Raw genomic sequence first — 26,738 nt, 5'->3', positions numbered from 1 at the left:
GTCGAAATAATCTGGCAACCCTGTCTTGACGTCGCCATTTGTAAGGAAAGTCTGTAGACATTGGAACATTACTGAGCTCTAATTTCTTTTCACCAGTTTTAATTAACGCCATGGAGGGGATAAACCTAAAAGGATTTGCCCAAGGGCTTACTGCAGATCTGTAAGTATAATAAAAAGTACTGTTATTTCACTGTGTTGTCTAAAGCTTAAGTTATGTTTAGGTTTGCCGTAGACAACTTAAGCTCGCTTGCCCTTATCATTTAGATTAGACCAAGTAGATGATGGTTTTATTGTCTAATTCCCGTCTACGAAGGTTGCTCTAAGTAACTTCCTAGTGTTAAATGGCATTTGATCATTAAATACTACTTTAACAGTAATCTTATCGATGTTTTTTAAAGGCTTTGCGACCTTGTCTGTGGGAATTCTTATCGTAGGGTTTCGCCCTTACAGACTAATGCTTGCATGGCAACCTGAAAAATGTATAATATTTCACCAATATGATTTGGTTAGGTTTTAATTTAGACTATTTTCAGTTTATGCTAATGATTGCATGATGACCTCAAGGTTATTATGTAGTGGTTAGGTTTTGATTTAGACCACTTTCGGCTTAGGCCAATGTTGCCCGATGACCTCGATATTATGTAGTGGTTAGGTTTTGATTTGGTAATTGTGTAGGAGACCTCCGTGCTTGATTTAAAAGTTTCTAAAAGTAGAAAACGAAAGAAAACAGTAAATTAGAGCTACAGTTACCTTGAAACTGTGAGATAATCCTCCTACAACCACCTAACTCTTACACAGAAAATTTAAGCATAAACCTACTACTACAATTATGGGGGACCCCAGTGGGAAGCGGGGTTTTTGGGTGGGGGGAGGAGGAGAAGTGATTTTTCGGGGGCACTACCGAACCTAATACAACTACCTACCCTACCCTGGGGGCCATGTACCCCTACCTAGGCCTACCGGGGGGGGGGGGGGGGGGCTCTGCCCCCCCTGCGACCCCCCCTTAAGGCCACAGTAATTTTCAGGGCACCACCGAACCTAAGACACCCACCTAACCTAGCCTATGGGGCCCCGTACCCCTATCTAGGCCTACTGGGGGGGGGCTCCGCCCCCCCTGCCACCCCCCCTTAAGGCCACAGTAATTTTCAAAACCATGTACCTTTGAAACAAGACACGAAAAAATTGCACCTCCTCTTCCTTTTCCCACGAGCAACCACACTACGATCACACCGGAATGCTAATTTGTTGTAATCTATACGGCACACATTTTCACAATTAGGGCACTTTTTCTCTGCCAAAATCAAACCATGACGTTGAGCAAATGCAATTAGCAAATCAACTTTCCCTGAATAATGTACACAAAAATCCCCATAAGAAATAAAGCAATTGTCACAAGTGACACAGTCGGAACGGGATGAAGGTCCTGCTAATTGCTCCATACTTCACGGCAAAATGAGCTTTTCAGTTTGAAGGGAGATCCGAGACGTGCAAAAATATTCCTCCGCGGAACTTCACGTAAACTGTGGTAACTGGTGGAAAAATAGCAGGGATAAGTGAAGTAATAAGTGTCAGCATTGGCTAGATTTGTAAAAACCGCCATGATTGGTTTTCAAACAGTGTGACGTCAAGAAAACACCTGTTATTGGTTAGAATAGCATTGAGAACTAGTCTGCCATACGCAGTAAGGCGGTGAAACAGCTCATTTTAGCCAAGACATCACACAGTAAACAAAAACAAACACTTAGAAAAAATCCAAGTGAAACATAACTATACACACAAATATCTTCGTTAAATAGAAGCTGCTCATATATTGACTATTATATAAGCGTTCTATATGATATAATAGTGAATTGTAGGTGTTTAAATTCTTCAAGATCTTCCGCGGAGCTCTCCTACACATTTACCTTTGATTTAGACCATTTTCGGCGGGTAGTTTGTAGCGCTACGGCCAAGCGTCCTAATTTGCTTATTATCGCTCAGACTGTTATCTTGTATAGAATAAAAACGTTTGGAAATGGTCTACGGATCTTAATTATGTGCTTAAACGCACACTTTTGTTTTTTGCCGAAAACCCTAAATTACCTGAAAATTTATGTGGCTCGAGTTCTTACTCCGGCCACGAATCTTCTCGCTCCCGTAGTAGGTAAGGGGGGGGGGAGTCCGGGGGGGCGAAGGCCCCCTGGGTAAGGATACGGCTTTTAGCATAGGTTAGGTGGGTTTTTTAAGTTAGCTTCTCCCGCCAAAATCGTTTTTAGAACGACGGCCACAGTTCAGAATATTTCAGTTTTCTACGAACTCGGTTTTAGAACGATGGCCACAGTCCGCACCACTTTATAATATTCCCATTTTCTATGAATGAAAACGGATCTGGCCGTCACCCTACAAAGGCTCCTTTTCGGCTTAGGCTAATGATTGCACGATGACCTCAAGGTTATTATGGTGGTTAGTTATTGATTTAGACCATTTTCAGACTAGGCTAATGTTGCGCGATGACCTCAATATTATGTAGTGGTTAGGTTTTGATTTGAACCATTTTCGGCCTAGGCTTATGTTGCACGGTGACCTCGATATTATGTAGTGGTTAGGTTTTGATTTTGACCATTTTCGGCCTAGGCTTATGTTGCACGATGACCTCGATATTATGTAGTTGTTAGGTTTTAATTTAGACCATTTTCGGCCTAGGCTTATGTTGCACGGTGACCTCGATATTATGTAGTGGTTAGGTTTTGATTTAGACCATTTTCGACTTAGGCTAATGTTGCACGGTGACCTCAGTACTGTATTATGTAGTGTTTAGGTTTTGATTTAGACCATTTTCTGCTTAGTGTGATGAAGGAGGGAGAAGGTTGTGAACTCAAAGGCAGGATGCAATAGACTGAGTTATATTTTAAGGAACGCTCTTCTTTATATACAAAACCTCAAGGCAACAGGACATAACATGTTCGAGAGACAGACAATGTTCAGAGCAAAACAGCAGACATGAATTTTCATGTTCGTTTGAGTGCGAGGGAAGAGCGAAGATACAAGCATATTATATACAAAAGGAATTATGTACAATTGTGTGACACACGGTTGGTACATGGCTCCCCCTCTAAAAATGACATACTAAACATGTTAAATAGGTGCCCTGAATCTGGAGAGGTAGTAGTAAAAACTGCGCCGATTAGCGACAGTGAGTGGTGGTAGAAGTTGGTTTGGGTGCGAGCTAGTGGTGGATGATGGGTGGCTGTTGCCGCTCCGGCTCGTCACGGGTTAGGCGAGTGTGTCCTACGGCATTCATAGGCGTGTGTGTCCTACGGCGTTCATAGGCGTGTCCTACGGCATTCATAGGCGAGTGTGTCCTACGGCATTCATAGGCGTGTGTGTCCTACGGCATTCATAGGCGTGTGTGTCCTACGGCATTCATAGGCGTGTGTGTCCTACGGCATTTATAGGTGTGTATGTCCTACAGCATTCACGTCAGCTTCGGTTGAAGTTGAATAGGTGTCCTCTTCGTCACGAGTGGAGGCGTTGATGGAGGTTTTGAAGGTCATAAAGTGGGTTCACATCACAAGTAGAGCCGTCTGCGGCAGGTTGCAGGCGAGTAATACTGGTTATTTTCCCGAGGGTGAGCGAAACTTTGGTCCCCCAACGGTTGTTGAGAGAGCTGAAAAAGCGTTGCTATACGGGCGGCTGGCGACGGCGAGTACTGCTGCAGAAGGTATGCGTTGACGGCGTCATAGTAACGGTAAGAGGTAGGGGGAGGCGGGAGGAGCGAGTCACTCCGGGGTCACCAATGTGACGGCGCCGAGTAAGGGTGTGAGGTGTAGGGGGGATGGGGAGGCGGGAGGAGCGAGTCACTCCGGGGTCACCAATGTGACGAAGGAGGGAGAAGGTTGTGAACTCAAAGGCAGGATGCAATAGACTGAGTTATATTTTAAGGAACGCTCTTCTTTATATACAAAACCTCAAGGCAACAGGACATAACATGTTCGAGAGACAGACAATGTTCAGAGCTAAACAGCAGACATGAATTTTCATGTTCGTTTGAGTGCGAGGGAAGAGCGAAGATACAAGCATATTATATACAAAAGGAATTATGTACAATTGTGTGACACACGGTTGGTACATTAGGGTAATAATTGCATGATGACCTCAAGATTACATAGTGGTTAGCTTTTAATTTAGAAAATTTTCATCTTACGCTAATGATTGCTTGATGACCTCAAGTTTAAAAATATTAAGGTTGTTTTTGGGGGTGTATGTATGATAGCGGCCACCTTTATTTATGATTATGGCCGACTTAGAAAACGGTAGTGTTACATGGGTCGCTGGGATGTTAGTCCCCCTGTTAGTTAATTAGGTAAGAACATGGCTTGTAGGTTATATTAGGAGATAAGTTTAGGTTAGTTAATGTCCATTTTTCGTCTATGTTGTAGGAACTGGCAGCAGATGTACAAAGGCTCCCTGTTTTTTGTTTTAGACAATTTTTAGCTTAGGCTAATGCTTGCATGATAACTTCAAGCTTCTATATTTGGTTTGTTTTTGTTTTAGACCATTTTCAGCTGAGGCTTATGATTGCATTATAACATTAAGTTATTTGATTAGTTTTTTGCCCATTTTCAGTTTAGGCTAATGATTGTATTATGAACTTTAGGCTATTTGATTAGTTTTTAATTTATACCATATTCAGCTTAGCCTAATGATTGCATTATGACCTTAACACGTTAACTGCAATGTACAGTACTCCATTTATTGTTCACAGGGGACTGAATGAGCGATGTGTACCCTATGTGGTACACATGCTAAGAATTATATATTTCTTTCAAGTATCCAAAATTTACTCAAAATGGGTTTTTTTTACCAAAATATTATTGTAATGTATAGGAAATCAATTGAAATAAACTAGAACATTAACTAAACACTTCATTTATTACTGAAAATAATCTTCATATGCTGGCAAAAGCGGCATCATTTTTCAAAAAATTTTCTTTCAGTATAAAAATAGAAAACATTATCATCAGATCAATGTAAATGCTATCCTTTCAACCCTAGATTATATTTATGTAAATTCAATAGAGAAAAAAATCAGTTTGGTAAACATTTTACTTTTGAAAAAAAAAGTGTCCTTTTCTTGGTGAAAAAATACCCATTTATATATGATGAAGGAAATCATGTAGTATTTAGAGTACAAGTATAAAATTAACATTCTTTTTGTTTTGCTTCTACATAAGAAAAACAAAATACACAAATTTCTCTTTCTAAAATACTCAAATATCTCTTTCTTCAAACTGAATGTTTCAAGTTGAAACAACTGAGACAAAGGAAAGGTTTATCCTCACAGTTCTCACAAAATGTGTTAACAGGAACGACAACGCCTTCTTGTCATGGCTTCGGGGCCAGGTGCTTCAGTGAGGGAATGTTCAGATCGTGTTCCTTCAATTTGTGAATGCCTTGGACCTGGCTTTACATCTTCTTCTTGTGTTCCTGTAAGAAGTGACATTATTATACTCTCCTTGAAATCCATTATTGAAATGGGTTTGCCAGGAGAAAAGTATTTGTTGTACAAAACCCATGCATTCACAATGCATGTTCCAGTCAACAATTCTATTGCTATTTTACGATACCATTTCAAGGTCCGTCTGAGAGCTGTAGCATAGGAGGACATTTGATCTGAAATGTCCACACCCTTCTTAACTTTATTATAATCTAGAACACACTCTGGTTTCATAATGTCCTCGCCAGTTCGTTTCTTTTTGCCTGATGGTATAAGTTCATCCGAGTGTTCAGGAGTAGTTAAGAGAGTTAGCACATTTCTCTAGTCTCTAATTATAAACCTTTACTCCATTCTTATTCTGCTGTGACACCACCTCTCCTTTCTATAGCTTGGCATTTAGAAGGCTTGATGGTATGAATTTTTGGCGCTTTCTTAGTGTACCACAGTAATAGGTTTGTTCTTTGAGAAGCTTTTCAGCCAGAGGAAGAGATTTATAAAAATTATCAGCAAAAACTGTCAAACCTTGATGCAACAAAGAATCGCAGAGTTTCAAAACAACTGACTCCGAGTGGCTGAACGATGGCAAGGGTGCAGACTCTCCAGAGTAAACTTGTAAATTCTATTTGTAGGCATTGGGTGCACACAGCTTGTAAATTTTCAATCTATATTTATGGGATTTACCTGGGTTGTACTGTAGAAAGCTCACTCTGCCACGAAACGGAATCATTAACTCATCAATGACGACTCTGTCTCCAGGTGAATATACCGATTTGAAACTTTGGTTCAGTTTGTTAAGGAGAGGTTGAATTTTGTACAACTTATTTGATTTATCATCCAGATTGTCATTGAAGTTGAAGCACTTTAGCAATAGTGTAAATCTATCCCGCTCCATTTGCAAAGATAATACCCCCTCTCCCTCTTGCCCAAAGCTCTCCCTTGCAAGGATCTAGACCTGTGTGTGATGTGGCCTGCCCTTGGAGTTGATGGCACCCACTCTGCAGAGAAACTCCTGGAGATTCAAGTCTTCCCATCATGTTTCTGCTTCCGTCCAGCGTGTGGAGGAGAGCTATGAGGTGACAACCCTGGACATGTCCTTCATTGTTGTTGCAGGTGAGCCGCTGTCATTTGCTGAGGATCTGACTGCTGCCAAATCCTTGACCTTGGGGATAGAGAGGTGTGTATGCTCCCTACTACAGTACCTCAATCTGTAACTTTCCTGTGCTTTCTTCCCTTGCTGAGGAGCTAACTGCCTCTAGAAAAAGAAGATTAGTTCTCCAAGGTACAGGACGACTGATATGGAAAAGTCTCTTGAGTCGTCTTCAGGTCATTCTGCATGAATTTTTGGGAAGAGCAGCGTTGTGAAACTTTCCATCCTGCGGAAGTGTTAAGGTACCTCAAGTGCCAAGTCTCACAAGTCTCACCACACTCGAAGGTATGAACTCGATCCCTGTCATGAGCAATTGAATACTGTCACACTCCTGGTCCAAGGAAAGGTCAAAGTCTCGGGTTAGGACCCAATTGTGTTACTGTACATGCACACGATCATTGGCTTGGATGTGCAGCTTCCCAAGGCTAAAACCAAGAAACATTGTAAATGTTTATGCTCATAGTCTCGTGAGCATACGGTCATAAAATTGTCAGAATCGCAATCCCCTAGAACTAAGGCATCTCGTATTTGGTCTTTACATTGTCGCTCCTCACTTGCCAAGTCGAAACATAAGTCTGACAATTCCTTTTCCCTGAGCAACGCCCTAGGGAAGACCTAACATAGCGAGAACACCAAAGCAATTGTCTTTTGGGGATATAAATAAATGCAGCCTCATCTCCTGTCTCCTCAGATCGACAAAACCCATGGCTAAACCTGACTCTATGGCTCGAAACTGGTCTCATTCACAGGATGTGTGTCTTTGAGACTAGATCGGTCACTCTTTCTTGACACCTCTAGGCATGGAGGAGTTTCTTCCAGGTAGGTCTCTCTTTTAAGTAGGTGTGATGAGAAGAGACAGGCGATATTTTAGACGAACTTAAAATGCTCTCCGGAGCGAGGAGTCTTCCTCTCAAAGAGAAAGTTCACTTCAAAAGTCAAAGTGAATTTATCATCCAGCATCCATCTTTTTACCTCTAAAAGCTTAATGGCCATATCTTTGCTGAAGTCATACTCCTTTAAAAGGTCTGCGATTTGTTTTGTTAGCAAAAATACAAATGAATTAAAAAATTTATTATTTTTCTTTACTATAAAATCCTGTCTTCTAAGTTAAACTTTCCACCTCAACCTTCCCGCTAGTCATAGGTTAAGGTCAAAGTGATGGCTTGCCAGCCTGTTGGTTAGGCGGGCTTACCCTCTACCCGGCAGTAACTACCACTCCCTGGATATAAAGTTTAACAATGATTTCCAGCTTTGCTGAAATCATGCTCCTATTAGAGGACTCAAGTTTTGTATACTTAGGGAAAATGGAGATTACTTGAAGTTAATTTTCCTAGCTCTACAGTCATGAGTCCTTTAAGTTGAAATTTCCACCTTAACCACCCTTCTGTGTCTGGCCAAAGGTCTAGTCTAGCTAACTGACAAGTCGGGAGACTTCTCCTAACCACCTGTTGGTAGTTATATCTACCTCATTGTTGATTTTATTCCAGTTCCACCTTAATCTGAAGGTATATTGTACAGTACTCCTATTTAAAGAACTATAGAAGTTTGTATTGTTAGGCAAAATATGAATTACTTAAAAGTATTGATTGTTTTTACATCATAATTTTCACCTTTCAATTTTTAATGTTGCCTTGAATTTTTAAGATTTCACTTGATGCAAGTTTTTCGGGATCTAGTCATGTATTTCCTTCCTCAACTGAACTTGTCAATTTTTTTAATCACGACCACATCATCAATTTCAAGTCAAACCAATTTTCTTCATTGTCAGATTTGAGATACCTCTAGGTAAATTGTGTGTCTGCCAAATTTACCATATCCAGTATTCATAATTAGTGATAAAACTAATAACTTTTATAGTACCATCTAAAAGTCTTATAGCAGAATTGTCTCGCTTCATCCCACGAACCCCATCGCTCGCTGGGTATGGTGCCATCAGTGCATCTTGCATTATTCAAGTCTTTCCAGCATCCCTTTGGCACCTAGCTGCATCTGTTGTTCTTTTCATCCTTTCCCATTTCCACTTCTCATCTTTCTTTCCAGTCACAAAACTTTTAGTCCATAGTGCAACTACCAGGTTTTCCAGAGTTTACATGGCTGTCCCAAGCATATCACCTTTGAGTAACAGATAAAAAAAAAATATTAAAATGTATAATCACAGAATTACTGTAAACTGAAGTCATTCGTAATTGCTGAAAACTACATGTCACGAAGCTTATGTTGTATATTAATGAAAGGTAACCTAAAAAATAGCCCCATTTTTAGAATCGCCTGTAAATATTCTTCTGGAGAAGTGGCATAGAATTTTTAGATGGGAAAATACAAAATATTTATTAGATCAAATTGAGTTTTCATGTTTTGTCTTTTTTTTTTTTTTTTTTGCAGAGAACCTCCCGTTCGAAAGCATCTGAAGAATGTCTATGCAACCTTCACATTGGCTACCTTGGCTGCTGCAGCTGGAGGATATGTTCACCTTTTCAGTAGTATTGTTGGAGCAGGGTTGCTGACTGGCATTGGTGCCATCGGTACATTGATTTGGTTGTTGATGACCCCATACAATGGCCAGAACCAGCTGGCACGGCTGTCGCTATTCGGTTCATTTGCTTTCTTCACTGGTGTCAATTTAGGCCCTCTTCTTAGTATGGCTATGGTTGTGAACCCTGCTCTTGTAAGTATTCAGATTTTTTCCCATTAACCCTTTTACCCCCGGGGTATTTGGAAATTTCCAACCCTTAACCTCCAAGGGGTTAAATTTTTCCCAGCACATTTTGCAGTATATTTTTTTTAAATTGCTCTAACAGCCTTAATTTTTGTCATAGAGAGGTCAGGTTGGTCTCATTCTCTTGGAAAATGCCTGAATTTTCTCAAAAAATTATCAAAAAATGTGAAAAACAAATTTTTATAGCATTTTTTTGCAAGGACGTACCGGTACGTCCATGGGGGTAAAGGGATGGCTTTTGTGAAACGTACCAGTACGTCCTTTTGGGGGTAAAAGGGTTAATACTAGATCATATAACATAACTGTTGGTTTAGGACTTTGATTTGCTCTCAACGGTATCAGATTATGCAGCATCAGTAAATTTTTATACCCAGGAAAGAGAACTAATGTGGTATAGTAATGTTGATTTGTTCTATTAACAACCAGGCAGTTAGGCCAACATTGAAAATAACCATGGATTTTGGTTAAAGTTAGGTTCATTTTTAAGTTATGTTCATTTTTATTTCAAGTTAGGTTCATTTTTACCTCCACCAAGGAAGTGGGAAGAAGTGTGTTTGTGAACTGCTTCCTGGCCACAAATTTAATCGTAGAGTAATTAAACTTGCAAGGATTAGTTGTCATGTAAAAAGCTGGAATTGATTAGATTTTGTTAGGTCAAGGTCACGTTCAAACAAATTATGTCCAATTCACGTAATCAGCCATAAGTTTGTACATCGTTGTCACAGACTTCAAACTTTGTTCATATTTAAGCTTATGAAAATCTATGTCAATTAATGTGTTAACCCTTTTACCCCCAAAGGACGTACTGGTACGTTTCACAAAACTCATCCCTTTACCCCCATAGACGTACCGGTACGTCCTTGCAAAAAAATGCTATAAATTTTTTTTTTTTTCATATTTTTGATAATTTTTTGAGAAAATTCAGGCATTTTCCAAGAGAATGAGACCAATCTGACACCTCTATGACAAAAATTAAGGCTGTTAGAGCAATTTAAAAAAAATATACTGCAAAATGTACTGGGAAAAAAATTACCCCTTGGGGGTTAAGGGTTGGAAATTTCCAAAGAGCCTGGGGGTGAAAAGGTTAAGGTCAATGTCGAGAAATAAGATGCCGTGGAGGGTCTGGGCCCTACTGTGCTCCTCTAGTTATATTTATTTCCTATTGATTTTCGTGCAAAGTTATTTTGAGCCCATATCTTGAGTGTATGCAGTACCTTTTATTTTTTTTCATTCTTAATCAAATTCCCTTTTTTGTGAACAATGCTTAAGCCTGTATGTGTGAATTAACTAGGTATTTATAGTTTTTGTTATCTTCGTTGTCATTGTTTAAGGATTTTTTCATTTCCCTTACCAGTTCAGCGCAGTTATTTTGATATTCCACTTATTGTAATTTAAGCCATTCTAAGTGTTTAAGTTGAATATGTATTGGGCTACAATTTCAAGGGGAATGAATGATAACCAAATCTGTAATGTTTATAAAACTGTATAGTAATAAGGAAACTTTAGAAACTAGAATTTACTTTTTATTGTGGTCTCATAGTAGCCAGGTTTTCCTTCTTGTGTGTACACGAGGATGGAGGAGCTATTATTAATGAGAACGGTTGTTTATGAACTTTTAGTTGACCATGCAGTTTCTGTATTCAGATGCACCGTTTCATTATCTAATAATTTTGGTCTTGAAATCGGATAATTATATTTAGTTGATCATTGACAATGCAAATCATGGTGCTCCATTGGTCTTTGTACACAGGACAGGACTTGTTTATTGAATTAACCCTTTTACCCCCAGGCTATTTGGAAATTTCCAACCCTTAACCCCCAAGGGGTTATTTTTTCTCCAGCACATTTTGTAGTATGTATTTTTTAAATTGCTCTAACAGCCTTAATTTTTGTCATAGAGAGGTCAGGTTGGTCTCATTCTCTTGGAAAATGCCTGAATTTTCTCAAAAAAATTATCAAAAAATATGAGAAACTAATTTTTATAGCATTTTTTTGCAAGGACGTACCGGTACATCCATGGGGGTAAAGGGATGGCTTTTGTGAAACGTACCAGTACGTCCTTTGGGGGTAAAAGGTGTATTACAAAACTAGCTTGAAATGTTCCAACAATGTAAGATAAAAATATACTTTACCCCTCATTTAATTCTTGAAAACTCTTTCAGATCATGCAAGCTCTTCTTGGCACAAGTGTTGTCTTTGCCTGCTTCTCCTTGTCTGCATTGTTTGCCCCTAGAGGATATTATCTGTTCCTGGGCGGGATACTCACATCTGCACTGTCTACATTATTCTGGCTTTCTATGATGAATCTCTTCTTTGGCTCACGGCTAATTTTCCAGGTACAGTAAGTCTATTTTTCAGTCAAGAATTTTAAGATTTCTTATGCAGGGTTCCATTCCTCAGATGAGATGAAACCACTAAAAGTTTTGATTTTGATGCCTCGTGCATGTAAGTTTTGTGACATTTTGAAAATAACAATTTCACTAGTGTAAAATGTACATAGTGTATTATTGTATAGCAATGTGGAAACATCTTTAATCTCCATTTATAACACACACTTATGGTTGAGTTTATTTTATGTAAGCTATCCTTATTATAATTTAGTTTAACAAGACTAAGGATAAGATAGTAATTGTTCATACGTGAAAACAAACCTTTGTCCTCTAGTAGGGGGAAGATGCTGGTGAAAGCTGGTAACGGCCCGTGAAGAATTATTGAGGTTTTGGCAATCAATGCCCAGTATCCCTTGGTGGTCCGTGTCTGACAGCGTGCAAGACCTTGATTCTGATTTTGGCCATCATGCTACACAGACATGTTTTCGATGCTCTCCAACCTGCTTTAAGTTTTTCTAATTTTCTCTTATTTTTCCCAATTCAGTATGTGTGAGGGAACTTAGTAGAATACAAATATGTCCAGTGATGTCTGATTGACACTGGGGTGTTTTTATAAGCAATGTTGAGGTTGATCCTCACCTTTTGTGTCTGACTTGTAGAGGACACCGCATCACTTCAAACTCCCCTTGTGATGTGTGCAGGGACTGGTCATCCTCCTAGTGGGTGAGATTTCAGAGGGAGGAGGAGGAAGAGGAGATCCAAGCGGTTTGCTCTCCCTTGATTTCGTCATTGAGGTCGGGAAAGGCGGCAAGATCCGGACACACCTATAGTAGCTGATGAACACCTCTTGACATGTAGTTCACAGAAGTAGACACCTGTTTAGCAACCTAAAAAGCTATTGATATTTTATCTACCCAACAGTGTTTAATAAGTCATCCGGTAGCATTGAAGAACCCCACCACTTTCGTGACTTATGTCTATAAGCTAAGGGGTTTGGTTTCACAGACCCTTTTTGATTTGCAAATAGATACGCACCTGGGCAGCGTACAATGTGATAGAGCTGTACACAAGGTCCATTCAGAGAAGGAGCAATGTTCCAGCATATAGTACAATCACTAGGGCCATGGTGTAGGAGCAGTGGGCTCTTCACACTTTGTGAATTGCGGAAAGGCTATTTTGCACTTCGGGTATCACCATTGAAAGACCCATTTGCCGCCTCCTTGTTGATCCAAAACTTCTAGAACATCTTTAGGTAAGCTACTTTCCAGTTCCAGGGATAGGAGCAACATTCAGATACAGTTACTTATAGATTTTGTTGCCTAATCTTGCTTACGATTACTCTACAATCTGTGGACAGCTCCCAAGTGTCACACACTGGGTAATGTCTGACTTTGCTGGTGGTGCTCTTCAAAATACTGATAGAACTACCCATCTTTTGCTAGTAACATCGTAGAAGGGATACTTCACCAGTTAGAGCCTTTTTGCAATGAAGTATGGTTCTCCTCTTTCGTTGTGGAAGAAACTGTGTGCAATAATAGGCTGTCGCTCGACCTTTAGCCAGATCTCAGATGGAAGAACTTTGTCCCTTTTTCCATCTAAGGATCAACCTGAGCCCAAGTCCTCAGGTCTCAGCCGGACCCTGATGTACCCTTGACCGGACAACAGATAAGATTTGGCTCCTAGACTACTCGCTAGCCTCTGCCTCGGTGTTACAACAGGAGTACCGCAGCAAATTGTGTGTCATGAGTCATTCTTGAAGAACAAAGCCTTCCTCTCCCTTGATCCAGAGTTTGTTAGTTAAAATGTAACCTGGTACAACTCTGAATCTCGTGTCCTTTTCCATCTTTTTACAAGCACGGTACAGGATCAGTCTCTTCTTGTCCTGTGAATACATGGCAATGCTTTTTAAAGAACTCGGGGTCACTTTGCGGGGTACCAAATACACTGTCCCGTACTGAAACGGTAAAGATGAAAATATTCAAGCGCATTGCTTCTTACTCGTACACCTTCAGACGTGGTGATCCATGATAATCTAGAAGGGTTTGAGCTCATGATGTCGGGGATATTGGACCTACCTAACCTTCAGGAATGACCTGCCAGTGCTGCTAGTCCTAAAGGTAGGAGTTCGTTTTGACAGACAATCTTCACTGTCCATTACCTACTGGAGTTTACACCCCGACCCTTCAAAAACAATAAAATGATTTTTAAGAATTCATGAAAAATAAACAAATTAATGTTGAAGGCCTTATCTTGTGTGGAAATTATTGAGAAGTTATGTAGAAATCTGTAACATTGTAGCAATGATTTTGATAAAAGGCTAATGATAATGAGCCATGATTGATTACAAAATGCTAAATATTTTATATTGTGCAATGACTTTGTGTTAACCTACATGCGTTGAATTTTCATATTATAACAAACTAAAGGGAAGATAGAAAGATGCTGGGAATTGTATTAGAGAGCTGAATATATAAGCCATAATTAAAAGACCAATGTATACTTGAAAAAATACCATTTGTAGAGCAAAGACAGACATCCCTCCTTTGAATCCAGTAAGGAGCTGACCTTCATCTGGTGTCAGTATGAGTTGCAGGGAATATGATCCTCATAACAGTTCTACTGAGTGTAGGGGAGAGGTATGTGATTTGACTATCCATTGCGGCTTGGTCCGATAGTAAAATGGCTACTTGTGTGAAATATCGCAAATCTTTGCTGCTCAAGGGGAAGTAGTAGTCTGATTTTAAATCTTTAGCGTGTGGTAATTTTCTTTGTGTACAGTGGGTTCTGGTTTTGAATCTAGGCTTATTTCTCTTAAAGCTAGTTGGGGTCAGAAAACAGAATTTAGACATTTCAGTTAAGTTTTGCAAATTTTCAGAAAATCTTGAGATTGTATTAACTTGGCTGTCTAATAAACTCGTGGATTCTTTTATAACTCATCAGATACCTGTCGGCTGTACCAAGGGTATGGTACGACAGATCCCCCTGCTTGTGAATCCCTACATGTCATTGGCCTAGAAGTGCTCAGGACCGAACAGGTGCAAGATGGTAATTTGCCCTTTGAGTCCTCTCTTGAACCTGTAACAGTGCCAGTGTGCTGGTGGGTCTGGACTTGGCGATTGGCCAATTTCTGATAAGCATCAAGGCTTGACTACAAGGGGGGTTCGTAATGGGTCAAACGATATCTTGAATGAAGACCAGGATGTTGATTTCAGAGGCTGTTATATATAGCTTGGATTTTCTTTCTTAGGCGAGGCTTAAGGAATAGATAAGAGTCCCTCCTAAATGCACCACAGAGGCTATCTTCTCTGAGGGGGGTCTCCAGTTGCGTGAGTCTTTACGCTTTTCCTTGGTCTTAAGGTTTGCTTCGCTGATAGTGTCTAAGGTGATTGGGGAAGGGAAGAGGCAGTTTTCTTCACTCCAGCACCAAGGGAGGTTCTACCAGTTGGCAAATGATGCCTCATTCTTGAAACCTCCCAAACCTAATCCAGAGTTAGCCTTTTTTTAGGTAAGCCTTTGGCTTCGAAAGCATGGTGGGGTGTCTCACCAGAGAACTTGATGGCAATGGAGTCTCTCCTTTGAGCCTCACAGGAGACTCATTAGTTTAATATGTGGCCCTTGGGATCTGTTAGCCCCTTTGCTGCAGGGACGTCGTTATACGTCAAAAACATGCTAGGTGACATAGACGGTGATGTCCAGATACGTAATTTACAAATATAAACCATATGGAGGTTAAAATTACACTTAACTCGTATATCTTGCCAAAGACTATAGCACGTGGTCGTATAACACACCGCATTCGAGAAATTTCAATAAAAAAGAAATCTCCCTGATATCAGCCCCTCTTATCTCCTTCAGCCAACCAACGAAGTCTTTGGGACTCTAGGCTTTATTTCTGATTACTTAAGAGCTATTTTAGTCTTTATTTGTTGCTATATAATATTGCATCACACTCTCTAGCCAATGGCAACATTCCCTACCTAATGCATTACTCAAACCCTCCAACATCCCCTGCTTAGAGACGTAGGGATCCTCGCATCTTGCCTTACCACCAACCAAAATACTTGCGATTCTAGTCCTTATTCATGATTTTGTAAAGTGTTTTTGTGTATTTCTATACTGGCATATGTGTTCAAATCACACAGTAACGTAGCTCTTCAAACATCGTCAATTCTCCGCCTGTGACCAAAACATTTTATCATTAATGCAAATTGATACGACGAGATTTATCTTTTCGTATTTTATTCCTTTTTTTCTCAACTCATTTCTACCAAATATCATCATCTTTGTCTTATATATTTCATATTAGTATTGTTCGTAGTTTTCACGTGTAAAAGTTAGCCTACTGTCATCGTTTCCATTTATTGACATCCTACGTCGTATCAAAGAGGCCTCCATTCGGATGTATGTGCCGGGCAATCTGGACGACGACGATTATTTGCCTTGTTCATACATGTGAAATCTCAATTTCCAAGCTTGTGAAATACCGAAAACAGGAATTACCCTGTTCTCAACAAGTCGCACGCAAAGTGAAATGGCAGAAGAAGAAACAGACCTTATGTTTAACCCTTTTACCCCCAGGCTATTTGGAACTTTCCAACTATTTGGAACTTTCCAACCCTTAACCCCCAGGTATTTTTTTTTTGGAAGCACATTTTGCAATATATATTATTTAAATTGCTCTAACAGCATTAATTTTCATCATAGAGAGGTCAAGTTGGTCTAATTCTTTTGGAAAATGCCTGAAGTTTCTCATAAAGTTATCAAAAATATGCAAAAAAAAATTTAAATAGCAGTTTTTTGCAAGGACGTACCAGTACGTCCATGGGGGTAAAGGAATGAGTTTTGTGAAACGTACCAGTACGTCCATTGTGGGTAAAAGGGTTAATGAAATAAATTTATATCAAGTTTCTCTCTCTCTCGGGAAAAGAAATATGTTTTTGTCATTAGTTTTTGTTTATTGTATCCCTTATAAATTATACATTAAAGAATACTACTTGGGAATAAGTCATTTCAATGAATATAAAGTTTTTTTTTTTTTTTTTTTTTTTTTGCATAGAATAAGTCCTTAATAATGGTAAAATACATTTCTGAAAAATTTTCCTATAATCACTTAACAATGAATGGAAAAATATATCGGTTGTTTAGAATGAAATGAAATAGAAAATAAAGCAAAAATTTTGAAAAATTCTGTAATCAGCAGTACAACAAATAAACATGGAAATGTAAGTTGTTATAAAGTAAGAATGTACTGTATATCAGATGGTGATAAATCTTGTGTATCGTGGATCCGCTGCCCAAAAATTTAGCGTAGGTCTTTGGTATTAACGTCTCTTTCTTTTATCTTAGTCTTATAAGAGAAGTGAATAGACAAAAGGTTAGTTTGTTTCAACACAGGGACTTACCTCGAACTACTTTCTTAGGAGTTACCTGGAACCTCCTCATAACCGACCAGAGTTTTGTGTAGTGTACCCTACTTCCGTTTTCTGTAATGGTAGGCCTAGGCGGAAGGATACGTGCCCTGAGGGCAGTCTCGAGGCAGGCCTTATGTTAGCTTGGGTCTTGACCTTCAGTAAGTTCTCTGGTCGCGTCGTGATATCATCTCGACGCTCTCCGTATCTCAGTGCGACCCTTTGTGTCCCCGACTCTCGTGTTCCACGTGTGTTTCCTCGTAGTCCGTTGTGCTTTCCATCGTGCTTTCGTGCTTATAGCTTAATTCCCTCGTGTTTTCCCTTGTGTTTATCATTTTCCGCTTAGACTAAAGGTCAGTATTTCGTAAAAGGGGAATGGTCGAAAGCTTTTGAAGAAAGAAAATGTAAAATGGCAATGTGAGGGTAGTATGATTTGATGCCAAAAAGTTTAGGTGTATTTTACTCTACCGGTGGCAAGGAGGTGGAGGGGGTGGGTGAGACATGCTATCAAAAGCATTGGCAGTGACACTCGGCTCTATGGCTACATTAGCAAATGGGATTGCGACATTCACAATAATTGTCGAGAATGTCGGCTCTCCTTCGCCAATGCACCAAACAAGCTGAAATTATTAAAAATCCTATGTTCACCCAGCCACCCCTTACAAAACCTTAAGACGCAACTATGTGGTCTGCCATAGCCAAATGCAGAATCAAGAATGACACACTTCACAACACACTTTTTCCTACCCCTCTTCACAAGCAAAAGGAGAGTTGTCATGTGTCAAAATCTGTTCATTTATATCGTATTGTGTCAAAATCTGTTCATTTATATCGTATTACAATTTTTTCCAAGAGTTAAATATGTCTTTTAGAGGAAGGTAATATTTATTCATGTGTGAACATCTATACATTATGCTCGAGTATATATTATTATTATTAGCCAAGCTACAACCCTAGTTGGAAAAGCATGATGCTTAAAGTCCAAAGGCTTCAACAAGGAAAAATAGCCTAGTGAGGAAAGGAAATATGGAAATAAACTATATGAAAAGAAGTAATAAATTAAAATAGAATATTTTAAGAATAGTAACAATAAATATTTCTAGAACAGTAACAACATTAAAACATCTTTCATATATAAACTATAGAGAGATTTAAGTCAGTCTAGTCAACATGAAAACATTTGCTGCAAGTTTGAATAAATTATGTAATATATAGGTTATCTTTTCTTCTAACTTAAGAAAGTGTACACAATGATTGGATGGTGAAATGTATGGCCGACTCTCTCTCTCTCTCTCTCTCTCTCTCTCTCTCTCTCTCTCTCTCTCTCTCTCTCTCTCTCCTCTTTCCTCTCTCTCTCTCTCTCTCTCTCTCTCTCTCTCTCTCTCTCTCTCTCTCTCCTCTCTCTCCTCTCTCTCTCTCTCTCTCTCTCTCTCTCTCTCTCTCTCTCTCTCTCTCTCTCTCTCTCTCTCTCTCTCTCTCTCTCTCTCTCTCTCTCTCTCTCTCTCTCTCTCTCTCTCTCTCTCTCTCTCTCTCTCCTCTCTCCTCTCTCTCTCTCTCTCATATTTTCTTGCAAAAGAGTGTTTGTATCTATTTTGAAGTTTGGTGTTATTGTGTAGTTTTTCCCTAATAAACCTTAAAATATTTGCATTAGTATTTTAAGAACCCAAGTCTAAGTTGTCATTTGATCTTATACGTGTGTTTTTATTTCAGGCAAACATCTATATTGGACTGGCCGTAATGTGTGGTTTCATAGTTTATGATACACAGGCTATTGTGGAAAAGGCCAGGCAGGGTAGCAAAGATTATGTGATGCACAGTGTAGATCTCTTCATTGATTTTGTTGCTGTGTTCAAGCGACTTCTTATCATCCTCACAGACAAGGTATGTTTTGTATTAATTGATCTACAATTTTGTGCCAGCAATATGAATAGATGAGATGAGTTTTTACAATAGAATATATTGTCGTAAAATTTCATACTGTACATGAGGTAAAAACATTTCAAAATTAAAATGGGTATTGTTTCAATCTATCTTAACAATCTACCAAAGATTTTATCAGATATAAAGTACTCAATGATGACAAATTTTTATGGTAACGTAGAATAAAAAAAGTACCAGTGTAAAAACCTTTTAATATTGGAAACTCCTTAACCTTGTTTATATTTGAAACATACGCAGTTGTTAGCTGTTAGTTTTGTCTTTAGTCTTGTTCTTTACCAATGACTTTTCCCTGTTTTATGTATGTCTGTATCTTTTTTGTCTTTGTTGACACTGGAATGATGTTGGTGTCATAATTGTTCACAAAAAGTTAAATTTGTACAGTAGTAACTAGGAAGGCTAGGCTAGTGTAATGCCAGTCACACAAATGCGATCTAAGGTTGTGATTGTTGGAATGACAAAAATTTTAGCTCATTACGGTGGAACAATGTATTAAATACAGAAATGGCCAACAATTGCTATTTTTTGCCTCCGCATCACTAGATTATCACGTGTACGACATAATCCAACCGTTATTTGTCACCATCTTAAGGTGACCGTTGTTGTAAGGATGCCCTGTGGTTGCATGACGTCACGAAGTGTCGGTCTCAGAAGAGCCACAACCCGTGCAGAATAATGGAGGTGGTTGCCAGTTTTTTGGTTTTGCCATAAAAGTCATTACAATGATTTTGTACTATGTGATGGAAACGACTTGGCAACACAACGATACAACCTTCTCGAACATGAAAGAACTGCTCCAGCTGACAGGGAAACTAATCATTGCTGTGAATACCCCATTTGATTATGTACAATTTTAGCAGTGATGTCTTACACCACCATGATGACTGACATCATGGTGTCGCAGATAGCTGACTTCTTTATTTTTTTCACCATAGTCATGCGATTGAAGGTGACTTATTGCCAAACTCTACTGTTATGATGAAAGTGGCCTTAGATTGCTGTTGTGTGACTCAGGCATAGGGGTCTATAGCTAATGTTTGCAGGTGATATTATTTGTAGTGTATAGTCTGGTTATGAAATAATGGAGCTATGAAAAATCCCTCTAAATGTTTTTTTTATGAGTTTTAAAGATCTTTACTCTTATTAACTGAAAAAATAGACTTTTGACGTTGCAAAGTTGCACCAAAAAGTGTTTTGCTGGTAAAAAAATTTTAAAGATTGTTTACATCATAAACCAGTACTGTTGACCTCCACACTATTTTTTTTTTTGTGCAAATTTGAACAAAAATCTTTTCACATTTGTTCCAACACTTACAATACAAACCCTTTCGCTCTCTATTGGGAATATACTGTACTTTCGGGGAAGTTGGAAATCAGCCATAAGACATAGCGAGGGGTAACCACCCTCAAAATGCTAGTTAGCGGGATTAGACCGGCCACCCCTCTCTCATTTAGACTTTTTACTCTTTGAAGGAATTCTTCAGTTTTGGGATCATGGTAGGCCATGAAAGACGCCATTGCGGCACCTTCATATCAGCTACTGAGACTGAACCCCATTCCAATTTTACTGCTTGCTGAAGTCACTTTTGCTTTCAAGACGTTCCTCATACTAAGTGTCTTGAGTAGCCCTCCTCCCAGTGGGTGAGGTTCTGTAGACAACGAAGGGAGAAGTCTAAAGGGATTCTTCGCCTTGGGGTTTTCTTCGAAGGTGAAGATGTCCTTACTTTTTTCTCAGTCGGCTCGAGCCCTCCACTCTGACTCTGCTCACTCGTTCTCTGGAGGACAGTTGAGTAAGAGTGATGGCTGCTTGACCCCTAGAAAACCCTTAGGTGTAGCGGAGAAATGGAGTCCACCTTCGGGGGAATCTTAATTCCTGCCATCCTTGGGGCTTTCAGGTCTCCCTGCTAAGGAATTTTTTTTCAAGAGTACTACAGTAAAGGGCACAAAGCGAGTGTTTATTGAACTCCTTAAGGATTGACCACTGTCGTCCTTTCTGAGGGGTAATGCACCAACAGAGTTACTCGCGCCCTTAGCTGCAGTTCTCTCTGAATTAGCTCACTTTGTTCCTACAGCTCCTGTGTACAAACGAGAGCAGTCGAAACCAGTATTCCTCCGAGTTACCAGTCAGGGTTTTCTCTCGTGCCTCCTATTGCTGGAGTACGAGGGTAACCCAGAAGCTGCTTGAACGAGAGTAATTTCAACCAGTGTTAGTCTTTGTTACCAGTTGAGGTTTTCTCTCTCCTGGCTTCTAATGTTGGTGTACAAAGGTAACCTAGAATCTGATTTAGGTCAGTCTTCGAAGCTTGGCGATTGTGGTTCGCTAGTCTTCTAAGACCACTGATTTCGTAAACCGCCCTCAGACAGAGCGCTGAGGATCCGTAGTAATGGAAGCAATGCAGACAGCCCCTTCATTCACAAGCAAGACCCTTCTCACCTGTGGAGTTCCCTTCTTGTGGGTTCGGAACAAGTGCTTGATTCGCCGGGCCTTGGTCTAGCTCTTTGGAGCACCCAAACAATGAATCTTGTAAGCCTTAACCCTTCCTGGTATTGCTGCAGATGATGATGCCTGCTGAATGCTTGTGGTCACATATCTTATATAAAAGTCTTTTGATCTCTAATCCTTCGAGGTTACTGCCGCAGGTAATGATGGCTGCTGATCGTTTGCGGCTACTGGCTTTCCTTATTGTGTTCATGGGGCACAACAAAGCTCTTGGAGTTTTTGTGAGACCAGGCTCTTCGGGACCACCACCACCTGGTTTTTCTACCTTTAAGGAGGAAAGCTTGGTTTTCCTGTTGAGGGTTAACACGGAAGAACCTTTTTCAGTCCTCCTCATGCCGCCTAACGTAGGAATTTATTGAACCAATTGACGACGTTCTCTGGGAGTGATCGTCTCGTACATGAATGAACAAACTCTCACGGGAGAGCTCGTCTTGCAGACAAATGTTCCCTCATGCATGAACGAAAAAGTCCTCGCGGCAGAGTTTCTCTAGTAGACGAAGGTCTGTTCAAACGCTGAGTGCTGGCAACACCCAGACACTAGCGCGTTGTCGAGACGCACAGGTGAGCTCCTCTTGCTGACAAGGGTCTCCTCAAATGCTGAGCACTGGCAACACCTGTTCATGAGAGAAAGCCCCCCAAACACTATGCGTTAGCTAGGTACCCAGACAAGCTCCTCTCCCTGACGAGGTCTGGCACAAGCTACTTCAGTTGGGACAATGCTCTCGTCTTTACTATCACCAGATCTCGCAAGGAAGGTGGAAACCCGCGTCAAAACAATCCCCGTGTTTTTTTTTTATTTTCCTCACAGATGGGAATGCCTGCCAACTGCTTGCAGCTGCCGCATCGCACCATTGTGCCTTCAGGGCACAACGAGTCTCGTGAGACATAATCCGTCTGGGTTATCTACGACTTCTCCCTACGGGATAGAGAGTTCTTCGGAACTCTTAACATGGTGCTGGCCTTTGATCCATTGTGACCTCTGCCTCACCCAGTCATGCCCTCAGGGCACAATGGTCTCTTGAACCATAATCCTTCGAAGTTATTCCCTTAAACCTTTATCCCGATGGGATGGAATCAGCTTATGCTTACACTTACAAACAATAGCAAACAAGTATTTGCTTACTTACAGGTACACTAGTCCCGCTCGTGAGGTGGGCAGGCATGTGCCTACTACCGACAAAGGGCTGATCGCTTCACTAGCTGCATATATTCCTCGTAGGCGCACACGCCCATGAACATAGAAAAGGTTTCCTGTGACTGTCGGGTGAAAGTTTTTTTTTTTTTTTTTTTTTTTTTTTTTTTTTTTTTTTTTTTTTTTTGTCCCTACTCTTAGGGTACATCTTCAAAAACCTAGCAAGCTGGACTCGGCATGCAGCTATTCTGTGCAGAGGAGTTTTTCCCCCAATACTCCTTATGAAGGCATATGCGATGTAACCAGGTAAATCCATATTCATATATGTATGCCATATAAAGTAATTCAGGTAAACCCCATCACATAGCTATTCCAGATATTCGGCTCAGAAAAACCCTTGGTGCCAGGGCCATAGACCCGCTTGTGTTATCAAGCTACTCGAACAGTTGGAATGATGACTTCCTCATGCTTAAAGATGACTCTCCTATGTAAAGGACTAGGGTCTATATTTGTGTAAGACCAAATGATAAATTTGGAAGTAATTTTGAGTTTTCATAACTATTCAAACCAGTCTCCCTTACTCATACTTTCCTGCCATCACCAATCCCATAGAAAGTCTCGTCTACTATCCAAGTGGTTTGTCAGTGAGCTAGCAGTGGTGTGCAATGCTTCCTTGCTACCAGTTGGTTAATGAAACACTATAATTTTAAATGCTGTATTTTACCTTCGATGTTATCATTCTCGTATGTAAAGTACTCCGGTTTGTATTGCAAGAAAACATCCAAATTACTTCCAAACTTGTTGTTTTGGGGAGGTGCTCTGTTGTCTCTAAGGACTTTCTTGTTAAAGGCTGGGATAAGGAATTCAGTAAGTTGTATATACCCCAAAAAAAGATTCTCCCCTGCTCTAGGGCCAGTGTATCATTATGAATGCACGGATTCAGTGTGTATAGGGGAGACCTCACAAGTTCAGGCTCAATTGAACTTTTGTTAACTTACCACAGCTCCTCAGTAGCTGAAAGATGTCATGCACGGCATCCCAGAAAGGAATCTTGGTTCCAGTCCTTGCCATCGTACCTACGTCGCAACAAATCCACAACTACCATTCAAGATGGAAGGTATATAACAATGCTCTACTCTCCTTCTCAAGGCTAGGGAAGAGAGAGGGTATTGAAGACCACACAGCGCTTCCTCAAAAATAAAGTTTCTCCTTGGTTAGAACTTTTTTTTTTTTTTTTTGAGTGTTAAAGTAGTGTATGGTCTGTAAGGACTTAGTATTAGAGTATTAATAAATAGACATGTGCCCATTTCAGGATAACAGTCTGACACCAAGCCCAACCTAGAACTCTTTTGCATGTTCCCAAGATCACGAAGAGAAACTGACAACTCTGACTCTACCTCACAAGGGTGTCTGAAAAATATTGTCTACCTAAGGGGCCTAGTGATTTGGCTCTTCCTCTGACTACTCCTGTAGAAGTAGAGTACTATACATGCATGTTGTTCAGCTTGGATTGTTTCAGGTAGTGTTTAATGGACACCCTAAGCCCAGACCAACCCATAAAACTCCGGGTGTCCTGAAATTGCCTATAAGCAAAGAATGTTATTGTAAAGTAAATTTCACTCGCATTGTGATTTTTATGGATGGAGACTAAACACCAGCTTTTTAAAAAGGGAAGGTCATCAATATACAGTAGCCTATTAAAAGGGCTAGTAGGTCTGGGTGTTTTGAAATAAGGTACCTTCTGAAGACGTGGATCTCGGTAGATATAATTTTAAGGTTAACCCTAGACAGAGATCGCTATCTACAGACGCAACCTAGATATAAAGCGGATGCCATCTCTGAAGAGGCTTTTATTTGGCTACAAAAAGGAGATCCAGACTCAGGACTTTGGGTATTGTAGTGAATCCCTGGTTCCTCCGAAAGGTCGCCAGTTCACTTGCCAACTTTCAAATCTAAAGCTATTGTAGCTTTTGTAATGGTTCTGAAGACAAATGGTGGAGTTATCCAACCCAGCCAAAACTTTAGAACCCTGTCCAGAGACCAAGAAACCACAGGAGTGGGTGTAGATAGTCTAAAAGACTGGGTGATCATATGAAACATGTCCGAGTTGAGAGCTGATAGCTTCCTCTCTTCAAAGAGGTGGACCAGAAAGGAAGCCAAGAAGTCTGGGGTTACCTGACAGGGTGTTTGACTCCAGCACAATGGTATTGTCTTGTGGATGAAGACACCTTGCAGCTGATTAAAAAGTCAAATTGCTGGGTGAAGTTCTGGGTCAGAAAGGAAGCAAAGGTAGTCCATTCCTACTTTTTGATACAGCTGTGCAGACAGGAGGTGGTATATTCTTGGCCTCAGATGCTGAAGCAGTGAATATTATAGGCTGTTGGGCCTATGTGGTTCTGTTCTGTGAATGAAAAGTCCTAAAGGACATTCAAAGCTATGAAATCACACTCTTTGCAGTAACAGGTAGACCAACGACCATTCATTCCAATCTAACTCAGATCATCAGCGAACAGGTCTAGTTGGAACTCTGGAACTATCTCCAACTCCTCTTAAAAAGAACTTAGGGTCCAATTTCCATTCCATATGTAGGACTGTGTGTCTGGATAGGGTGTCCTCAACTACGTTGAGTAAACCCAAAAGATGGAATAGTGAGAACAATCTTGGTGCAATATACTTTCTGTATGTAGGACTGTGTGCTTGGATAGGGCATAGTCTAGTACGTCAAGTGGTCTGAAAGACGGAATGGTAAAAAGAACATGTTATTCTCCTTAAGGAATAGTCCCTTCTTTGAGTTCAAGCAGGATCCCACTCTCTGAGGCAACAGGTCACCACCTGGTTGTCTGTGATCTTGCTGTATATGATATTTCTGTCATGGACCAATTCTCTTCAAAATCAGGAGGACCGCCATTAGTCCCAACATATTTACGTTATAAGCTACAATCTGGGGGACCAGTCCCAAACGCACAGGTTTCCTTTGAATGATCTCCCCACCTTAACCTTTGGGGACCAATGGAACTGACCTGGCCAAGCAATTGGCATCGACCATTACCCGAGAATTCTTTTGCACTGATGGGCGACTGAGCCTGACTGTCTCAAAACCCTTCCCGAGCCATCTTTCTCCACACCCAAAGGAGGTCCTTTTGTTCTATTCTTAACACCGGATTGACTATTGAGGCAAACTGAGGAACTGTCGAAATCTAAAAATTTTTGTTCAAGTCGGGAAGTTTACTCTTCTGAACTAACAAGATTTTAACTTTTCAAAAGCAAGTATTGAAATATTTGAATTTAGTCTAAAAATTTTGTTATTCATATATACCGGTAAATGTATAAATATAAATGAGAATGTTGATTATTGTATAAAATCAAATGGTTTTTAGGAAAATCTAAATGAGACAGCAAAGTGTATTTATTGTATAATTTTATTTTTTTCTTTACAGGAAGCTCAGAGCAAGAGGAAGAGGAGAGATGAAAGGGGTTTCTTCTCCTCTTAGTTATATGTTTCAAAGGATTCTTATGTTGCTTTTTTGAAGTTGCCCATTAAACGATTTGTTTAACTATGGGCCCCCTATAATTTAGTTGTATCATATCATGGGTCTTTATTAGAGATATCCCTGAAATGTGTATTAGAAAGGAAAAGTTTACTCTAAAGGAATTATAATTTACCAGAATTGAAGAAGTATGGTTTATGTTTTCAAAAAAGCAATATCAAGTTTAATGATAATGATTGTTTTCTTTTCATATTTTCTTTTAAGCAAAAATGGTTATTGATTTTTGGTCAGAATAATATTATTATACTATGTCTTACAGTGAGGTCCACTTTTGAAATTACAATAGGATGTGATAGAGAAAACCGTTTCTACTTAAAACGTCCCTCCTCACTTTGAAAATATGCAATGTAATTTAGAATACACTATTGTCATACTGTCTTTGAGGAAGGCCTTTGTGTATACGGAATCGATGTAGTCACAAGCATTAATTTTCATGTGGATAAGGGTTTTGATTTGGTAAAAAAATTTTGGTTTCAGTTTCTTATACCAGTCTGAGAAAGATAAGGGAATTGAAATCATCTTAAGTTTCTTTAGCATCAAAAA

General features: G+C 39.8%; 1 protein-coding gene across 1 annotated transcript; it reads left to right on the top strand.

The window, feature by feature from the left end:
- On the top strand, nucleotides 1-26,738 carry LOC137648896 (bax inhibitor 1-like). Its single transcript, XM_068382072.1, has 5 exons — nucleotides 1-160; nucleotides 9,006-9,288; nucleotides 11,502-11,675; nucleotides 18,788-18,958; nucleotides 26,085-26,738. Exons 1-5 carry the CDS (start codon nucleotides 111-113, stop codon nucleotides 26,136-26,138), a joined length of 732 nt encoding a protein of 243 aa, XP_068238173.1. The 5' UTR covers nucleotides 1-110; the 3' UTR covers nucleotides 26,139-26,738.

Source organism: Palaemon carinicauda, chromosome 1 (genome assembly GCF_036898095.1).
Source record: "Palaemon carinicauda isolate YSFRI2023 chromosome 1, ASM3689809v2, whole genome shotgun sequence".
Lineage (NCBI taxonomy): Eukaryota > Metazoa > Arthropoda > Malacostraca > Decapoda > Palaemonidae > Palaemon > Palaemon carinicauda.
The sequence above is the reverse complement of the archived record's forward strand: the minus strand, read 5'-3'. Positions and strand labels throughout refer to the sequence as shown.

Coding starts and splice junctions, on each gene's coding strand:
- LOC137648896 (XM_068382072.1), top strand. CDS start 111: ATGGAGGGGATAAACCTAAAAGGATTTGCCCAAGGGCTTACTGCAGAT. Junction 161..9,005: donor CAAGGGCTTACTGCAGATCT/GTAAGTATAATA, acceptor TTTTTTTTGCAG/AGAACCTCCCGTTCGAAAGC. Junction 9,289..11,501: donor TGGTTGTGAACCCTGCTCTT/GTAAGTATTCAG, acceptor AAACTCTTTCAG/ATCATGCAAGCTCTTCTTGG.